The sequence below is a fragment of the Lithobates pipiens genome, unplaced genomic scaffold, assembly GCF_037356315.1.
Source record: "Lithobates pipiens isolate NorthernLeopardFrog02 unplaced genomic scaffold, aLitPip1_a1.2 Scaffold_16, whole genome shotgun sequence".
NCBI classification, from domain to species: Eukaryota; Metazoa; Chordata; class Amphibia; order Anura; family Ranidae; genus Lithobates; species Lithobates pipiens.
Window position 1 is genome coordinate 60873357 of NW_027507748.1, and position 18267 is coordinate 60891623.

At 46.8% G+C, this 18267-nt stretch overlaps 1 protein-coding gene across 3 annotated transcripts in view; it reads right to left on the reverse strand.

Annotated features, from left to right (window-relative positions):
• The window catches only part of LOC143981833 (interferon alpha/beta receptor 2-like), a 97216-nt gene that overhangs the window by 59441 nt on the left and 19508 nt on the right, over positions 1-18267 (reverse strand). For 2 of the 3 annotated variants that reach the window (XM_077479962.1, XM_077479960.1), the window contains exon 2: positions 17825-17928. In XM_077479962.1, the coding sequence (XP_077336088.1) occupies positions 17825-17873 (49 nt within the window). In that variant the 5' untranslated portion in view covers positions 17874-17928. Of the gene's footprint in view, positions 1-17824; positions 17935-18267 lie in introns of those variants that run through there. The other variant, XM_077479961.1, reaches the window with a different exon arrangement.

The following is an 18267-nucleotide window of genomic DNA, read 5'->3' on the forward strand; positions in this document are numbered from 1 at the left end:
ACACCACAGACCTATGGGCCCGCAGGGTTCCTAGGTCTATCTCCTTTACTAGGCAAAATAAAACAGGAGGCTGCTGTTGCAGGGTGTGGGGATTGTAGCCTGAGGGACCGCCCCCCCGGGAGGAACTGAGAGTTCTGAGTGTTGCATTACAACTTTGCCTAGTATCTCCTAGTGATAGGGCTAACAACCCGTTTGTTACAGAGAGTAGCTGTGTCGGTCGGTGAATATAAGAGAAAATGGCCTGGTCATTGAGCAGCCAAATCTTCTGGGGCTGAAGTGATTAAACACTTCTGAATCGCTTTATCTTTACAAGAAAGGTCAATAAATAAATGAATAAAAATGGCAAGAGAGTTGGATATATATTTCTGGACCGCTGTTTATAAATGGCAGGGCTTTAGACACACACAGGAGGCAGTTACATGCAAACAACATTCAATAGCATAAAATGTTAAAATGCACATATAAGCTTATGGGGAGATTTTTGTTGAAATGAATGGTCTGCCTACGGGTTTTTTTTTATTTTTTATTTATTTATTTTTTAATAACGCAATTGTCAGATTAGAGTATTAAAATGAACAATTAAAAACCCAGGAGAACTTTTTTTTTTACATTCTTATGCTTTTGTAAGTTCATAATTATACAAAAAAAAAATAAAAAATACAGAACGTGGTTATTAAACAGTTTAACAAATAAAAGCCTTATATTCATAAAAAAAAAAAAAAAAAAAAAAAAAAACACATACATACATACATATATACATACACATATATATACATATATATACATATACACACACACACGCACACGCACCCGGCTGCTGAGTCCTAAAAAAATATGCAACTAACCGGTTCCCGACCAGCGCACGCCGATGTACGTCGGCAGAATGGCACGGGCAGGCATATTGGCGTATAGGTACGTCCAACCTTCAATGCTGCCCTGCCATCGCTCGCGTGGCGGTCGGGACCCCCATGAGTCCGGTCGCGGGTCCCGCGGACTCGATCACCGTGGGCATACCCGCGATCGTCTCACAGGACGGCTGAATGGAGAAACAGCATTTCTCCATTCTGCCTAGCAACTAGTGACGCTGATCTATGCTCCATGTGATTGGAGCAGAGATCAGTGTTCACTAAATGAAAGCCCAACCCCCTAAAGTTAGTAACACACCTCTAGGAACACTTAACCCCTACACTGCCACCCGCTGGTTAACCCCTTCACTGCCAGTGTCATTTACACAGGAATCACTGCATTTATATAGCAGTGATTGCTGTATAACTGACAATGGTCCCAAAAATGTGTCAAAAATGTCCGATGTGTCCGCCATAATGTCGCAGTCACAATAAAAAACGCTGATAGCCACCATTACTAGTAAAAAAAAAAAAAAAAAAAAAAAAACACAATTATTATTATTATTATTATTATTATTATTAATAAAAATGCCATAAACCATCCCTATTTTGTAAACGCTATAACTTTTGCGCAAACCAATAATCACTTATTGCCATTTTTTACCAAAAATATGTAGAAGAATACTTATCGGCCTAAACTGAGGGAAAAAAATATTTTTTATATATTTTTGGGGGATATTTATTATAACAAAAAAAAAAAAAAAAAAGGCTTTTTTTCAAAATTGTCGCTCTTTTTTTGTTTATAGCGCAAAAAATAAAAACCGCAGGGGTGATCAAATACCACCAAAAGAAAGCTCTATTTGTGGGAAAAAAAAGGACGTCAATTCTGTTTGGGAGCCACATCGCACGACCGCGCAATTGTCAGTTAAAACGACGCAGTGCCGAATCGCAAAAAGTGGTCTTTGACCAGCAAAATGGACAGGTCTGTAAGTGGTTAAAAAATGATGAAAAAAATAATATTATAGTGTGTGTGTGTGTGTGTCACAGGTGCCGGCCCCCCCAATCCATACCAGACTTATCTGAGCATGCAGCCTGTCAGATCAGCAAGCAGGCCACCCCCTCTGAACCATACCGGGCTAAATGTCCTCAACGTGGTAGGGGGGGGGGGGTCCCAGCCCAATGCTGATGGGGACCAGGAGTTCATCCCCACAACCCTGGCCGGTGTTTGTGGGGGGGTCTGTGGGCAGGGGGCTTATCAGAATCTCGAAGCCCCCTTTAAGCAGGGGGCTCCCAGATCCCACATCAAAAAAGTTTTAACATTTCCCCCCCCAAAAAAAAGGGGGGGGGGAAGAGGAGAAACCCACTCCCGCCGTCAATGAAGGCTGGCTGCCTAATGCAGGCTTTGCCATTTAACAGTTCTTATATAGGTAAGGGGAGGGGACATCTGGCAATGTCACTTGGTGGCACACCCCCCTCCCCCAACACATAACATCATGGACCCAGCATGCACTGGTCCATGAGTTCACAGGGGGACAGTGCCACCAGGTGACTCCGTCCCTTACCTGTAGAACAGAGCCTGCAGTAGGCAGCCTTCATGGACGGTGGTAGCATTTTTATTTCTTTGGGTTGGCACGGCGCCAGGTGGTGCGATTGGCAATGGATCTACATCCGGAGACACTATTTTTTAATAAAAGGAATTGTCAAAAATTGTCTGTTTTTATTACTTTTTGACACTTTTGATGAATGGGTAGGGGTACCCCCTACTAGTTCACGGGGGGGGGGGGGGGGGGGGGGCACAAGGATCTGGGGGCCTCCATACTCATTTACATGGGGGGTCTGACGGTAAGACCCCTGCCCGCAGACCCCCACAACCACTGGCCAGGGTTGTGGGGGGGATGAGGCCCTTGTCCCCATCAACATGTGCACATTAGTCAGCGAGTGCTTGTGTATTGTCTTGTTGAGTACCTATGTATGGTCTTGAGCAGGGCTCGACAAAACCCGGGCGCCAGGTCGCATTTGCGACTAGATCTAGCGACCTGGCACCTGGGGCATCACAGCTGGGGATATCCTGTCTCCGTGGACCCCCCCGGCGTGATGGCGTCGGGCCGTGCCGCCGCCGGCTGGTAATTGAGCCCCCGGCTTTGAGGCCTTCTGCGATCCTATGGTTCCTTCTGGAATCTGGCGCCCCCTTGTGGTGGCCGTTGGAATAACAACCAGCAATGCTAATGGAGCTTCCCCTGCCTGCCAGCCTATCTCCTTGCCTTTACTTAGAACTCCTAAACATAATATATATTTTTTATTCTAACGCCCTAGAGAATAAAATGGTGGTCGTTGCAATACCGTCTGTCACACCGTATTTGCACAGCGGACTTACAAGCGCACTTTTTTGAGGAAAAATAATTTAATAAAAACATAAGACAACAGTAAAGTTAGCCGAATTTTTTTTTTATATTGTGAAAGATAATGTTACGCCGAGTAAATCGATAGCAAACATGTCATGCTTCAAAATTGCGCCCGCTCATGGAATGGCGACAAAGTTTTACCCTTTAAAGTCTCCATAGGCGACATTTAAAAAATTCTACAGGTTGAACGTTTGAAATGACAGAGGAGGTCTGGGGCTAGAATTATTGCTCTCGCTCTTCCAATTGCAGCGATACCTCACATGTGTGGTTTGAACACTGCTTTCATATGCGTTTCATATTTACTCGTCTCCATGTCAGACCAGGGACAGGTCCAGATCGCCGTCACGGACCTGGCTCCTAACTTTTTTAGCTGGTTCCTAGATTCCAAGCAAATTTGTCAACCCCTGATCTTGAGTATTAGGGTCAGGAAGCAAGTTGTTGGGTAATTTGGACAGGGTATAATCCTTGTTGAGTACCTGTGTATATAACACATTCCACAGGGTAGTATTGGGGGCATCAGTGGTAGGTTGACTAAAGCACATAAACCCAAGGTAAGTATAGTAACAAGTCCTAGCTGAAATCTCGGAATACCCAATAAGATGGTAGCATGCAACCGGTCAAAACTACGTGGCATGTTCACCAATGCCAGCAGCCTGGCGGACAAGATGGGTGAACTAGAGGTACTGTTGTACAAGGAGGATTTGGATTTTGTGGGAATCTCAGAGACCTGGTTCAACAGCTCTCATGATGATCTGGCAACCATTCAAGGGTATACCCTTTATCGCAGGGATAGAAAGGGTAAAAATGGGGGAGAGGTATACCTATATATCAAGAATAATGTACAAGTGAATGTGAGAGATGACATTACTAAGGGAGATAGGGAGGAGATGGAATCCTTATGGGTAGAGCTCCAAAGGGATGAAGCTAAGGGGGAAAATATTACTGGGAGTATGCTATAGGCCCCCTAACCTGAGGGAAGAGGGGGACACAGATCTCCTATCACAAGTTGGATTAGCAGCAAGGATGGGAAGTGTTATAAATGGGGGATTTTAAATATCCAGACAGACTGGGTGGAGGGAACCACGCATTTGTCTAACGCTCGCCAGTTCCTAAATGTCTTGCAGAACAATTTCCTGGTAGAGATGGTAGACGCACCAACTTGAAAAAAGCGTTACTGGAAATACTGATTACCAACAATACAGACCTGATCACGGATGTGGAAATACGGGGCAATTTAGGAAACAGGAATCACAGGTCATTTGGCTTCAGTATAAATCACACAAATAGGAAACATAAGGGGAATACAAAGACACTGAATTTCAAAAAAGCCAACTTCCCTGAACTGCAAACCTTGTTAGAAGGCATGAATTGGGATAAAGTCTTAGGAACAAAAGAACACGAAGGAGTGAAAATACAAGGTTGAGGGATCCTAAATCAGCATTCAGACTTTATAAAGAACACAACAAGAAATGTAAGAGTGCAATTAGGATGGCTAAGATAGAACACGAAAGACATAGCGGAGGAGAGCAAAAAAAATCCCAAGAAATTCTTTAAGTACTGTATGTAAACAGTAAAAAAAAAAAAGGGAGGACAGACCATATTGGCCCCATAAAGAATGAGGAAGGACATCTGGTTACAAAGAATGAGGAGATGGTATTCAATTTATTCTTCTCCTCAGTCTTCACTAGGGAATCGGGGGGCTTCGTAACCAAAACTGCAGTGTTTATCCTCATGACACATCACAGGAAGCACCTCCATGGTTAACTGAGGAAAGAATTAAAATTAGACTAGGGAAACTTAACATTAACAAATCACCGGGACCAGATGGCTTTCATCCAAAGAGTACTTAGGGAACTCAGTCAAATAATTGCCAGACCATTGTTCCTAATTTTTACAGATCGTCTACGGACTGGAATGGTACCAGCTGATTGGAGAAAAGCCAATGTAGCACCAATATTTAAAAAAGGCCCAAAATACATCCCTGGGATTTAGACCAGTTAGAGTAACATCAATAGCATGCAAAACTTTTGGAGGGGATAATAGACTATATACAAGATTTTAGTAACGAGAAAGCGATCAATAGCAGTAATCAGCATGGATTCATGAAGAATCGTTCTTGCCAAACCAATCTATTAACCTTCTATGAGGAGTTGCCATCACCGGTCCAGCCAATCACTTCCGGTTTTCTCATCCTGGCTGGCCTGAACACGAGCAGAGGAGTCAGCCGGTGATTGGGACATATCACTGAAGCTGCTAGCAGGTTTGCTGGCTGGATCATCAGATGAAAATAGAAGAAAGAAAAGCTTAAAAAAGAAAACTGAGCTCTGTTTGATCAAGTTATTGGCTCATTGGTCTGTCACCGTTCCTGGATCTCCGGACAAAGGCCCCGGCAGGGTGTTTAGCCGCAAGCTCTTTTTGCTTGCCATTTGGTAAGCGTGCATTTTATTTGGCGTCAGCACATATTGGTGGTGGAAGATTATAGACAAATTTTTTTTTGTTTCAATCAACACAATCATTTGTGAAGTATTGTGTGATTTATGGACACAGATTGACATATTCCATTCACTCATTTTTGGGACTTTAATTTTTGTCATTCACTGTAATTTTTTAGTCACATGTTATACTCACCTATTTATCAGTTTATTATTTAGCACTGTTTTAATCACTGATTCAATGCTTCACTGTTAGCGCAGCCATTTCCCTTTTTTCTAAATGGACATGGGAAAATAAAAAATAAAAAAATACGTATCTGCTCAGTTCATTTATTCTTGGCGGGAGATTCTATGGAGAAGAGAAATTCACTTCAAAAACACAAGAGCATTGTTCTTAAAAAGCAATAAAGATAACAATTCACTAAATTGCAATATATGGCATGTCCCTTACCTAAAGCAGTAATGAAGGCCATTTAAATCCACTATGGCTACTAAAGCAAAAAGGTGGTCGGGTGAAGCAACCATCGTTCCAGATTAACCACGACACCGGGCACTTTCACCACCTTCCTGCCAAAGCTAATTTCCAGCTTTCGGCGCTGTTGCAATTTCAAACCACAATTGCGCAGCACGAGTCACTTCTGACAAGCTTTCCTAACACCAAGAGAAAAAAAAAAAAAAAAAAAAAAAAAAAAAAAAAAAGGTGACAGAGAAGGGACCTCCAGCTGATTGACAGCCTCAGCTCTGTTCCTGTGTGCCGTGTGCGTCATCCCTTCAGGTCAGGTCTCACAGCTCTCCTCACTGAGCTATGCAGAGTGCAACTTCAGCTCTCTACCCCCTTTTTCCTGAACTCTCAGACAAGCTTTAAAATTCAGCACTTTGAACCTAAGTACAGAAGAAACAACTGCAGATAAACAGCTACAACTTATATAGGAGGATTTGTTTAATTTCTGTGTAGCACATGAGGCCAGTCACTTCACTAGGTATGTGTAAGGGTTTACAGTCATTTTAACTCGTACTCCACTGACACTTCCTCCAGCTCTGCAACTGCCAATACAGAAATGCAGGCAGAGAGAAAAGGAAGCTTTTGCAGGAGCCCCCCGTGCCCCTTCCTGTCAGCCCCCGTATACTTACCAGAGTCCGATTTTGATCCAGCGATGTGCACATGGTCTGTGTCTATAGATCAAGTCCGTGGCAGCGACATAATAGGAAGCAGTTTCCTATGGTGGAACACCATAAATAGGAGGAGCCAGGATTACCAGAGGGTTACCCTAAAAAAAAAAAAAAAAAAAAAAAAAAAAAAAAAAAAGAAGACGAGGATCCGGGCTGCTCTGTACAAGACCAATGCACAGAACAAGTAACATTTAAAAAATAAAATTACCTTTCAACAACCACTTGAAGGCTAACGATTATTCATAAATACTGAGCAACAAATATTTTTTATATTTTAGATCTGCTTGGAATTCAGCTTCACTAAGTCACTGACATTAGAGAAGCTTCCACACATCAAGTGTCCCTACATGGTAGTCACATGTCAGTTCTTGGCAGGTCACTGACCAAGCACGGCATTACTGAAGCACACACACCATAAACAAGTCAGCAGTATCAGTTCTCTTATTTCTGTCCCGACATGTTCCCTATAAAAAGGAGAACTCATCCCCCTAACTAGGAAGCTCTGCTGATCTCCAGTCAAGATTTAAAGTGTTTTTTTTTTTGTTTTTTTAAAAACACCGAATAATATAAACTTGGGCCCCTTTCACACCTGCGGACCATTCAGATCCGCCTGTCAGTTTTTCAGGCGGATCTGAACGGGAGCTCCATGTACCTCTATGGAGCATGAGATGTCAGCGGAGACATGTCCGCTGACATCCGATCAGCCCCGATCCGATCCTCTCCGCTAAAACCAGATGGATGCAAACCCTATATTTTTCATCAGTCTGGTGAATCGGATGAAAAACGGACAGGCGGACCGTAATCATCCGATCCCCCATAGGGGAGAGCGGGGCTCGGACAGGTCCTTCCCTACATGGAGTGCAGAGGCGGACTTGTCATCCGCTGGCTCAGCGGGGATCAATGGAGCGATCCCCACTGAGCTATTTAGGGGCTCAATGCGGACAGCCCCGTGTGAAAGGGACTTATTTGGGTTATTGTTATCAAAGATATGTAGTACTTTTGGACAAAATTTTACAAAGAAAAATTACTAATTTTATAAACATAGAAAAATTTAAATTTTTTAATCCAAAATCAATCTTTTTCATTTATAGCGCAAAAAAAAAAAAAAAAACCCCAAACAAAAAAACCCAGTGGTGATTAAATATTACCAAAAGAAAGCTCTATTTGTGTGAAAAAAAAGACAACAATTTCATATGGGTACAGTATTGCATGACTGAGTAATTGTCATTCAAAATGTGAGTGCTGAAAATTGGACTGGTTAGGAAGGGGGTTTAGGTGCCCAGTAGGCAAGTGGTTAACAATCAGCATAGCTTCAGCAAACAAACCACATTAATAATCTTAAATAAAAACAAGAATGGTAAAGAGGTTTTTTTTCACCTTTTTTTTGTGGCGGTCACATGTGCCCTCTCTTCCTTCTCAAGCGCTAAGGAGCTAATGACAATCACCAGTCACAAATACCAGGACATCATTGGCTCCCCAGATACCAGCATAGGGTCTACATGCTGTATAGTGCCATCAATTTACGCAGCACTTTAAATATACATTGTACATTCACATCGGTCCCTACCCTTAAGGAGCTTACAATCTAAGGTCCCCAACTCACATTCATATACTAGGGCCAATTTAGACAGAAGCCAATTAACCTACCAGCATGTCTTTGGAGTGTGGGAGGAAACCGGAGTACCCGGAGGAAACCCACGCAGGCACAGGGAGAACATGCAAACTCCAGGCAGGTAGTGTCTTGGTTGGGATTCAAACCAGCCTTTTTACTGCTAGGCGAGAGTGCTGCCCACTACACCACTGTGCCACCCAAGTTATAGCTTACACGGGACCAACTCTCCCCATGTGATATAGATGGTGCTTAGTGGCTGGCCCAGTGTGGTCATAGGGCAATACAGCGGCATGCGATCCCTAAAAACTCATCTATCCAGGGAAGCCTATCATGCCTTCAGCTAATAACCAAATTTTATTTCTACCATCAGTTCATCCCTCACAGTTACCACCTTTTGTTCCACAAGCCCCTCCCCTATTAGACTGCAAGCTCCCAGGAGCAGGGCCCTTCTAATCCTCTTGTATTGAATTGTATTGTTACTGTATTGCCCCCTTTTATATTGTATAGCTCTGTGCAATCTGTTGGCACTATATAAATCCTGTATACTAATAAAAATAATAATAATGTTCATCTATACCAGGGATATACAATTAGCTGACCTCCAGCTGTTGCAGAACTACAAGTCTCATGAGGCATAGCAAGACTGACAGCCCCAAGCATGACACCCAGAGGCATGATGGGACTTGTAGTTTTGCAACAGCTGGGAGGTCCGCTAATTGCATATCCCTTCTATATATACCAACCATTTTGTATTTTTTCCCACAGTGCGCACCATCATCCTTCTATCCAAATCTTCACGGAAGATCTGTTCCCGGTTTGTGCCGCACAAGCTGACAGACAAACAGAAAGTAAAACGGATGGAAACTTCTGGAGATTTTATTGCCATGTGTGACCAGGATACACCTGCCTGCGCACTGTGCGATACTTGGCTCAGCACAGTGTATGTGTTCTCTGTCATCCACTGCACACCCTTGATCTGGCATCTGTGGACTTCTGTATCACCACCCGAAGAGTGCCAAGAAAGGCGCATATTTTTTGCGGATGTAGCGGCAAATCCAATAATGCGCGACAGCGATTCTGCTTTAGATTCCTAAAGAGTCCTTTGCTGACAGTTTCCAGAAGCTTTATGAACTTTGCCAAAAGTGTGTTGTGAAGGTTGGCGATTATTTTGAAGGCCAATAAAGGCAATTTGTTTTTATCTTTTGTTTTGTTTGTTTTCCGATACCATTCACCGAACCATGTAGGTATATAAACAAAGTTCAAAATGTCAAACCTATACACTGTATAAAATCTACACATTAAAAAAATCTTAAAAAAGTCCTGATGTTGGAATAAGAACCGATCAATAGATACCAATCCCGAATTTAATGGATTATACGAGGACTGATGACTTGTTTGTACAGTCCTAATAAAAGCAGAAGTCGTCGAGCTTTCATTGCACAACTAGGTAGAATTTCTGGCTCTTGCGCTATACACTAGGGAAATAACATCATCAGCATAAAAGTTTCTGAAAAGAAAACATCCGTGTTGCCAAAGTCAGCTTCTTCCTATCAGAGAAGGTTATAAAATAAAGGGAAAATCTTATGGGCTGTTTGTAGGAATTCAGGATTATTAAAGTCTCAAAGGTTTTTTACTTTCATGCATTCTATGCATGCATCCAATACTTACCTGAGCCCCTTGGCTCTCCCTCCCCATTGGCTAAGATAGGCAACTGCAGCCAGTTAGCTAATAAGGAGAGAGTGGGGCGGGGCTGAGCCGTAGCTCTGTGTGTGAATAGACACGCAGAGCCGTGGCTCGAGAAGAAGCCTGCTTGGGTGCCTCTATTGCAAGCCGTTTGCTCTGCGGGCACTCGGCAAGAGCCAAGACCGCCGGCGAGAGACCCAAGAAGAGGAGGATTGGGCTACTCTGTACAAAACCATTGCACAGAGAAGGCAAGTATGACTTTTTTTTTTAGGCCTTTAGAATCACTTTAATAATGTCAACAAAGAACTGGTGCACACTCACCAATTAGTTGCTAGAGGTTACTGCACATTCTTACCGCTCACCGATTAGTTGCTAGAGGTTACTGCACGTCATTACTGCTCACTGGTTTTAGCTGCTAGACGTTACTGTACATCATTAACCCAAGAAGAGGAGGATCTGGCTGCTCTGTGCAAAACCAGTGCATATGTAAGTATGACATGTTGGGGGGCGTGGCCTGCAGCTGCATGGCGTAGGACGCACTTTGAGTGAGCTCCGGCTGCTATACATCCTTCCCGCTATCCTTGTGGACTATTCTGCACGTCTTTCTCGGGTACATCACCCCTTTCTGTACGGGAGGACACCCCGCACCCATGTCGCCGCCGAAGCGGTCCCAGGGTGCGATTGCCAAGCTTGGAAAGTTCCGGGCGGACGGCCCGGACCTCGTGGAGGAAGATGGCGCCGCGCCGGGCCAGGCCGAAGCGAATCCTCCCTCAGGTGACACTGCTCGCATCCTCGAGGCTGTCACCCTTTGCCGCACCTCTCTTACCTCCAGGATTGAGGAGGTTAAGATGGACATTTCTCTCATCCGCCAGGACCTTCACAAGCTGCGGGAGAGGGTCGGAGAAGCGGAGCGCAGGTTGGGGCATGTAGAAGATGATATTCCCCCCCTTCAGATAACAACTGAACGCCTGCAGCACCAGCTCTCTGCCGTCCTAAGTAAGCAGGACGACCTCGAAAACAGAATGCGCCGCTGTAACTTGCGCCTCGTGGGACTGCCGGAGAAGGCGGAGGGCTCCGATCCCCCTGCATTCCTTGAAGCCCTGCTGATTGCCAATTTTGGCCGGGAGGCCTTCTCCTCCACATTTGCGGTCGAGCGTGCGCACCGCCTGGCCTCAAGACCTCCACCTCCAGGGGCCCCCCCGCGCACCTTCATTGCCAAGATGCTTAACTACCGGGATCGCGACGCGGTCCTGCGTCTCACTCGCGAGAAGGGCAACATTCCTTACGAGGATAAGCGCATCGCGGTTTTCCCTGACTTCTCCTCCGAGGTCCAGAAGAAGAGGGCCCAGTTTACCGAGGCCAAGCGTCAACTCCGCCTTCGCCATCTAGCCTACGCGATGATGTTCCCGGCTCGGCTCCGCGTAGTGCGGGACGGCAAGACCCATTTTTTTGAGGATCCTGCAGCAGTGCTCTCCTGGCTGGAACAACGTCCGGATGATGTCCCTGCTTGACTCTACTAGTCGTATTGTCGCACCCTGCCGACCCGGATGATGGCCTTACTGTGTGGGGGGCAGTCATGGAGTGAACTGTGAGTAAGCCAGGGCCTCGGCTGCCCCCTTCCTCTCTCTCGCCCAGCTATTGCCCATTATGCCTCCCCCACTCCTATGTCTTCCGATACCTTTATGCACATCCCCCCTACACCGTGTCCCTCAGGTGTCCTACCCTATTGTGGTCCCCCCTTTCCATAGACATTTTGTGCAGCCGCTGACTCGGATGCTCCCCTAGGCTGACTTTTCCCTATGTCAAGGCTGACTACGTGGACGCACTGCATAGTTGAACTCTGTTCGTCCCTGATTTCAGTGGGGGGTGAGCCCGGCCGTGCGCATTCTCTTTGCCAGTGTGCGCTTTTCCTGGTCCATCTCGGCTGGGTCCATCTCCTACTGTTACTCCAAGTTGGGTTTCCCTGGCCGGCCTCAGCTTCCCAGCCTACTGTGTGTTGCTGTGTTTGTTTACTGCCCTGCCGGTCCAGAGTGGGCATTGTTCAGTTATATTTTGCAATCGCAAGATTCTGTTTAATGTTTGAGTTACACAATGTATTTCTTCTTGCATCTTTCTTAACATGTCTGACTACTTATCTGCTGCTTATCATTGTTTCCCATGCCTCGGCCGCCCTTCCCCCTGCTCGACTTTTGTCTGCTGGTGGGGCTGCCGACCACGGGTCCCAGGGGTCCTGCATAACATCATGCATCTGTCATGTCGGCCCTTAAGGTAGTTACTTGGAATGTGCGGGGCCTGCGTGACAGATCCAAGCGGGTGGCGGTGCTCACGCATCTTAAACAAATGCGGGCGGACATCATGGTTCTAGTTGAAACTCACATTACGGGTCAGCTACAACTCTCCCTTAAAAAACCATGGGTCGGGTGGATGTATCACGCCCCTTATACCAATAATTCCTGCGGGGTTGCAGTCCTGGTTGCTAAAACTGCTCATTTCCATCTCCACACTTTGCGCACTGACAGACGGGGGCGATATGCATTTCTACATGTTACGATAGGGGGTCTGGAGTTCCTTCTGTTAGCCTTCTACATACCCCCGCCCTTTCAGTTTGAGGCTCTCCGAGATGGGCTGGACTTTATGCTGCAACACCCCACGGTGCCAGCCATGTGGCTGGGTGACTTCAACTCAGTGATCTCCCCCGTCTTGGACAGACTCACGCCGTCCCCTGTGTCCGCTTCCCCCCCCCCGCTGACTAGATTTGGCAAGTTCCTAGCCGAATTCGCCCTCACGGATACCTGGAGGTATAGCCATCCTAGCTGCAGGGCATACTCCTGCTTCACGCCGGCGCATAATGCCATGTCTCGGATAGATATGATCCTGCTCTTCCCAGCCCTGCTCCCGCACTTACGGGAGGTGGGATTCGGGACCAGGATCCTCTCTGACCATTCCCCCTACTGGGTCAGTCTCAGCCTGCCCTCCGCCTCGGCGCCTCGCCTGTGGAGGTTGAATCCTTTTTGGCTGACAATCCTCCCAGACCTGGAGGTTATCCGGCGTGAATGGGAGTATTATTTTAGTGCTAATACAGCCTCGGCCTCGTATGGTTCGGTGTGGGAGGCTTTTAAATTACATGCCCGCTTACTGATGACGACGCATATCAATCGATTTAGGGACTCCTCTCGACAGACTGTGCGGCAGGCCGAGCAAGAGCTGGAGGCATTGGAGAGCGAATTTATAGCGCACCCCACGCCCTCCAATTCCGCCAAGTTACGACTGCACTCCCGACTTACCGACCAACTACACACTGACAGGGCTGGGAGAAAGATATACTATAGTAAACAGAAAGCTTATGAGTATGGCGAGCGGGCGGGGAAGTTGTTATCCTATATGGCCCACATGGACCATCGACCCCCGGTGGTGGTCCGGCTTGCATCTGCGGGGGGGCTTGTGCTGTCGGAGCCGAGGGAGGTGGCTGGTGAATTTCGGCGTTTTTATGCAGATCTATACACATCCGAAGCCAACGGCTCCTTGGATGATCTGCGCGCCCTGCTACAGTCGGTGGACTTCCCAAGTCTCGAGGACTCTCAGGTTGAGCTCCTCGAGGCCCCTATTACTGAGGAGTGTATAGCTGAGGCAATAGCTTGTTTGCCACCGTCCAAGGCCCCGGGCTCGGATGGCCTCCCCCGAGAGTTCTACACCCAATTCCAGGAGGTTCTGCTCCCTAAACTTCACTCGCTTTACACCCACATATTTGACACAGGTACTCTTCCCCGCTCTATGAGTGAGGCAATTCTGGTCCTCATTCCTAAGCCGGGCAAGGACCCCCTATGCCCTGAGTCCTATCGTCCTATATCGCTACTGCAGCTGGATATCAAAATATTGGCCAAAATCCTCGCCCTTAGGCTTAATAAGGTGATACATCGTCTTATCCATGCTGACCAGACCGGCTTTATGCCTGGCAAAAATACGGCCTTTAATCTTCGGAGGTTGTTCATGAATCTGCAGGCTTCTCATGACAACACTGGATCCAGGGTAGTGGTCAGTTTAGATGCCGCTAAGGCGTTCGACTCGGTGGAGTGGGGGTACCTGTGGGAATGCCTGCACAGGTTTGGCTTCGGCCCCAAATTTGTGCGTTGGATCCAGCTTCTCTACCAGGCCCCATCTGCCCGTGTCCTGGTGAATGGCCAGACCTCGGACCCCTTCTCTCTATCCCGCGGTACGCGTCAGGGGTGCCCTATATCGCCCCTGCTGTATGCGCTGGCTGTGGAGCCCCTGGCCATTGCCCTCAGGGACCATCCGGACATTCGGGGACTCCGCATGGGTTGCCTGTCGGAAGTTGTAAGTCTTTACGCGGATGACATGCTACTGTATTTGGAGGATGCTGGTCCCTCACTGTCGGCGGCTTTAGAACTGATTCAGCGTTTTGGCACCTTCTCGGGTCTCCGCATTAATTGGTCTAAGTCCCAAATTCTCCCTATTGATATATCCGTCCCTACGAGGACGCAGGCCCTGCTGCCTCTCGAGTGCACGGATCGGATTAGATACCTGGGTATTCACTGTTCTCGCTCCCCTGCAGACTATGTTAGTCTTAATTTGTCACCCATCTTTCCTTTCCTGAAACAGAAGACTCAGGTCTGGTCCAGGCTCCCCCTCGGAGTTATGGGCCGCCTGGGTCTTGTCAAAATGATCCTTCTTCCCAAGCTCCTTTATTTATTTTGGCACGCCCCGCTGCATGTACCGCCTCGTGTGTTTCGCGATATGGAGTCCATCCTCAATTCGTTCATTTGGGGCTCCTCCAGGCACAAATTATCCTGGCGGACTCTCAAATGCCCACCTCATTTGGGTGGCGCTGCACTACCCGATCTCGAAACATACTACCTGGCTTCCCAGCTCTCCCACCTCCATTACCTCAACACGCACGACAAACTGAGATATTCCCTTCTGATCTGCACGTCGGCGACGGATGTGATTGCGCACCCCTTCCAGATTCTCTTTTGTAGACACAGGGGCCTGTCCCGCCTGGGGCCTGGGCGTGCTATGCTCGCCCACCACAGTCGGGTTTGGCGGACGTCACAACTGAGATCCGGAGCCCCCTCCCTGCATGCACATACACCCCTTTGGGACAACCCTGACTTACCCGAACTGTTGCGAGTGCCGGATTATAAGGTGTGGATATGCAGGGGGGTTATTTATCTGTCTCATCTTTATTCTACCCTTGGGGTTAAGACATTCCAGGCGCTCAAGGACGAGTTTGGCCTTCCTAACCACGCTTTTTTTCGCTACTTGCAGGTCCGACACGCACTACGGACACAGTTTGGGAATTCGCCCCCGGCCTTGACCCGCACGTCCCTAGCTAGCTTGTCCCTTGGGGACGACTCCCGAAAACTTATCTCCACTATTTACACGCACCTCCTTACTCCGGGGGCCACGGCTCATGCTTACGATCTCAAACTGAAGTGGGAGGCGGATGTGGGTGATATGGAGGATGAACTATGGGGTGAGGCCCTGGCGGTGTCAACTGAGGTATCTCCCAAATTATCTGATAGGCTGACCCACCTTTACATTCTCCACCGCTCCTATGTTACCCCTAGACGCTTGACTAAATATAAACCTGACTTTAGCCCTCTATGTCCTAGGTGTGGTGATGCTTCCAGCACGTTTTTTCATCTTATATGGACCTGTCCCCCCATCCAACGATACTGGGCACAGATAGTCGCATTTCTGCATGATCATATGGGCTCCCCTCTCACACTATGCCCCCGCCAGTGTATCCTCGGTCTTCTCCCCCTCCGGGACGAAGACAAATATCTTAAGACCTTTCTACAGGAGACTCTCTTTGCTGCTCGGATGCAGATAGCTAGATTGTGGCTCCGTCCTGATCCCCCGACGGTCCAGCAGTGGATGAGAGCTGTCAATTTGACCTTATCATACAAAAAAACTATCTACTCTAATCGGGGATGCCCTCTGAAATTTCATAAGATCTGGGACAGGTGGTTAGAGAGCCCTCATAGCTGTGTGGACTAGGGAAGTGCGGCCGTGATGGCGCTGTGGTCCTGGGTCTCGCTGCAGTGATCACCCGAGGGGGCCTTAGAATTTTTAGAATTTTTATTGGTAACATGTGTAGGCAATCTACTGTTTATCCTGTATACCTCAAGGTTGTATGTCAGACATGGACTTTACTCATTTTCCCTCCATTTTTTTGTGTGACTTGTGGTGCCTGTTGCACCGGTTCCTATGTGTGTATATATGCTGTATTCTGTTTCTATATGCTCAATAAACCTTATTTTGGTTAAAAAAAAAAAAAGTATGACATGTTGGTTATTAAAGAGGGCCAGCTTTAAAAAAAAAAAAAAACATTTAAAAAAAAGTCAGCAGCTGCAAACACACTGCCCGTTTCCTACTGTGCATGCAGCGCGACCCATTACCCAGAAGACGCCGCACGGAGAGAAGACAGAACATCACCGCGGAAGAGGAAGAGGCAGATTAGGACGATATGCCTAGCAACAGGCATTTCTGGTAAGTTTTAAAAAAAATTCTCTTAATTTTTTTTTTTTTTTCTAATTTTTTTCTAATAATTTTTAATGTACTTTGGTTTTTCAGGGTGGCCCTCCACTTTAAAAGAAAAAAAAAAGTGCTTTAATATCACTTTATATAAGGCCAAAGAATAATGGACAAGGTAGTTACTTAGTGCAAGTAGATTTCTCCCGAGCAGCTTTAAATCTAGTTCGTTGCAATGGGTGACTGCACTCAGCATGTCATCACTGCCCTTACCATTCACCTACTGAACACAGTTAGCCTGGTTGAGGGGGGGGGGGGGGAAAGAGGGGACACAAGTCCATCCAGTTCAACCAACAGGGGGGGGGGGGGGGGGGGGGGAGAGACACACACACACACACACACACAAATAGAAAACCTCCCTATATACACACAGTGGATCCAGAGCAAGGCAACAAAAACCCAAATATAGCATGATCCAATGTGCTCCAGCAGGGAAAGAAAATTCCTTCCTGCTTCCCCACTAGGCAATCAAATATTCCCTGAACTTTACCTAGAAATATTAGTGTCCCACATTTGAGGCACCTGTTGATTGTGTTTATTCTCTGTGCCCAACAAATGTGACTGTACGCTGCATTCTCTTTATATGATGGCTGTATTATTTACTTGTTTATTTTGATGCTCATTACAAAATCAAAAGTTTATTTTTATTTTTTTAAAGTTAAATGTTAAATGTCTATTCCACATCTCTTGGACCCCTTTCACACTGTGGCGCTTTGCAGGCACTACAGCGCTAAACATAGCGGCTGCAAAGCGCCCTGAATGAGCCGCTCCTGTGGTGCAATGGCAGGACGGTAAAAAAAGTCCCGCTAGCAGCATCTTTGGAGCGGTGAAGGACTGGTGTGTATACCGCTCTTGCCCATTGAAATCAATGGGACAGCGCAGCTATACTGCCAGCAAAGCGCTGCTTCTTTGCTGGTGGTTTTAACCCTTTTTCGGTTAAAAGAGCCCCGCTAGCGGCCGAATACCTCTGCAAATACGACGGTAAAGTGACTTTACCGCCGACGCCGCCCCCACCCCAGTGTGAAAGGGGCCTTACTGTGAAGAAACCTTTCAGTATTTGGAGATAAAATCTCTTTTCATCCAAGATGTACAAACAATGAGCAATGGCAATGTAAAAGCATTTCCTACCCAGGAAGATCACATGACAGGTTAGGAGGAGGGGTGTCAAGCTTGCCATGGCAGTCGCTGGTCACATCCCCTGAATCATCCTCTTCTGGTGTGTAGGCACAGTCCTGCAGGGAGGAAAAAAAAAAATCATACACTGTTAAAGCTGAACTCCAGCCTTCCCTTCAGCCTTGCACAATTTTATAGGCACCTCTCCTGTACCAAAATTGCTTACTCCGATTTTATTGCCCTGTGTGATCATCTCACAACATGCATTAGAACTTGCAGCAAGTCAGATAGAGCCTGCCTTAGGCCGGGTTCACACTATAGCGATGCGGGAACGCCGCGAATCCGCTGCATTTTCCCGCATCGCATGACTCCCGCCGGCAGTTCACACTGCCCTGTGCGGACGGCTGGGAGTGTCAATGATATGTTAACCACTTTCAGACCGGACCATTTTGCTGGTA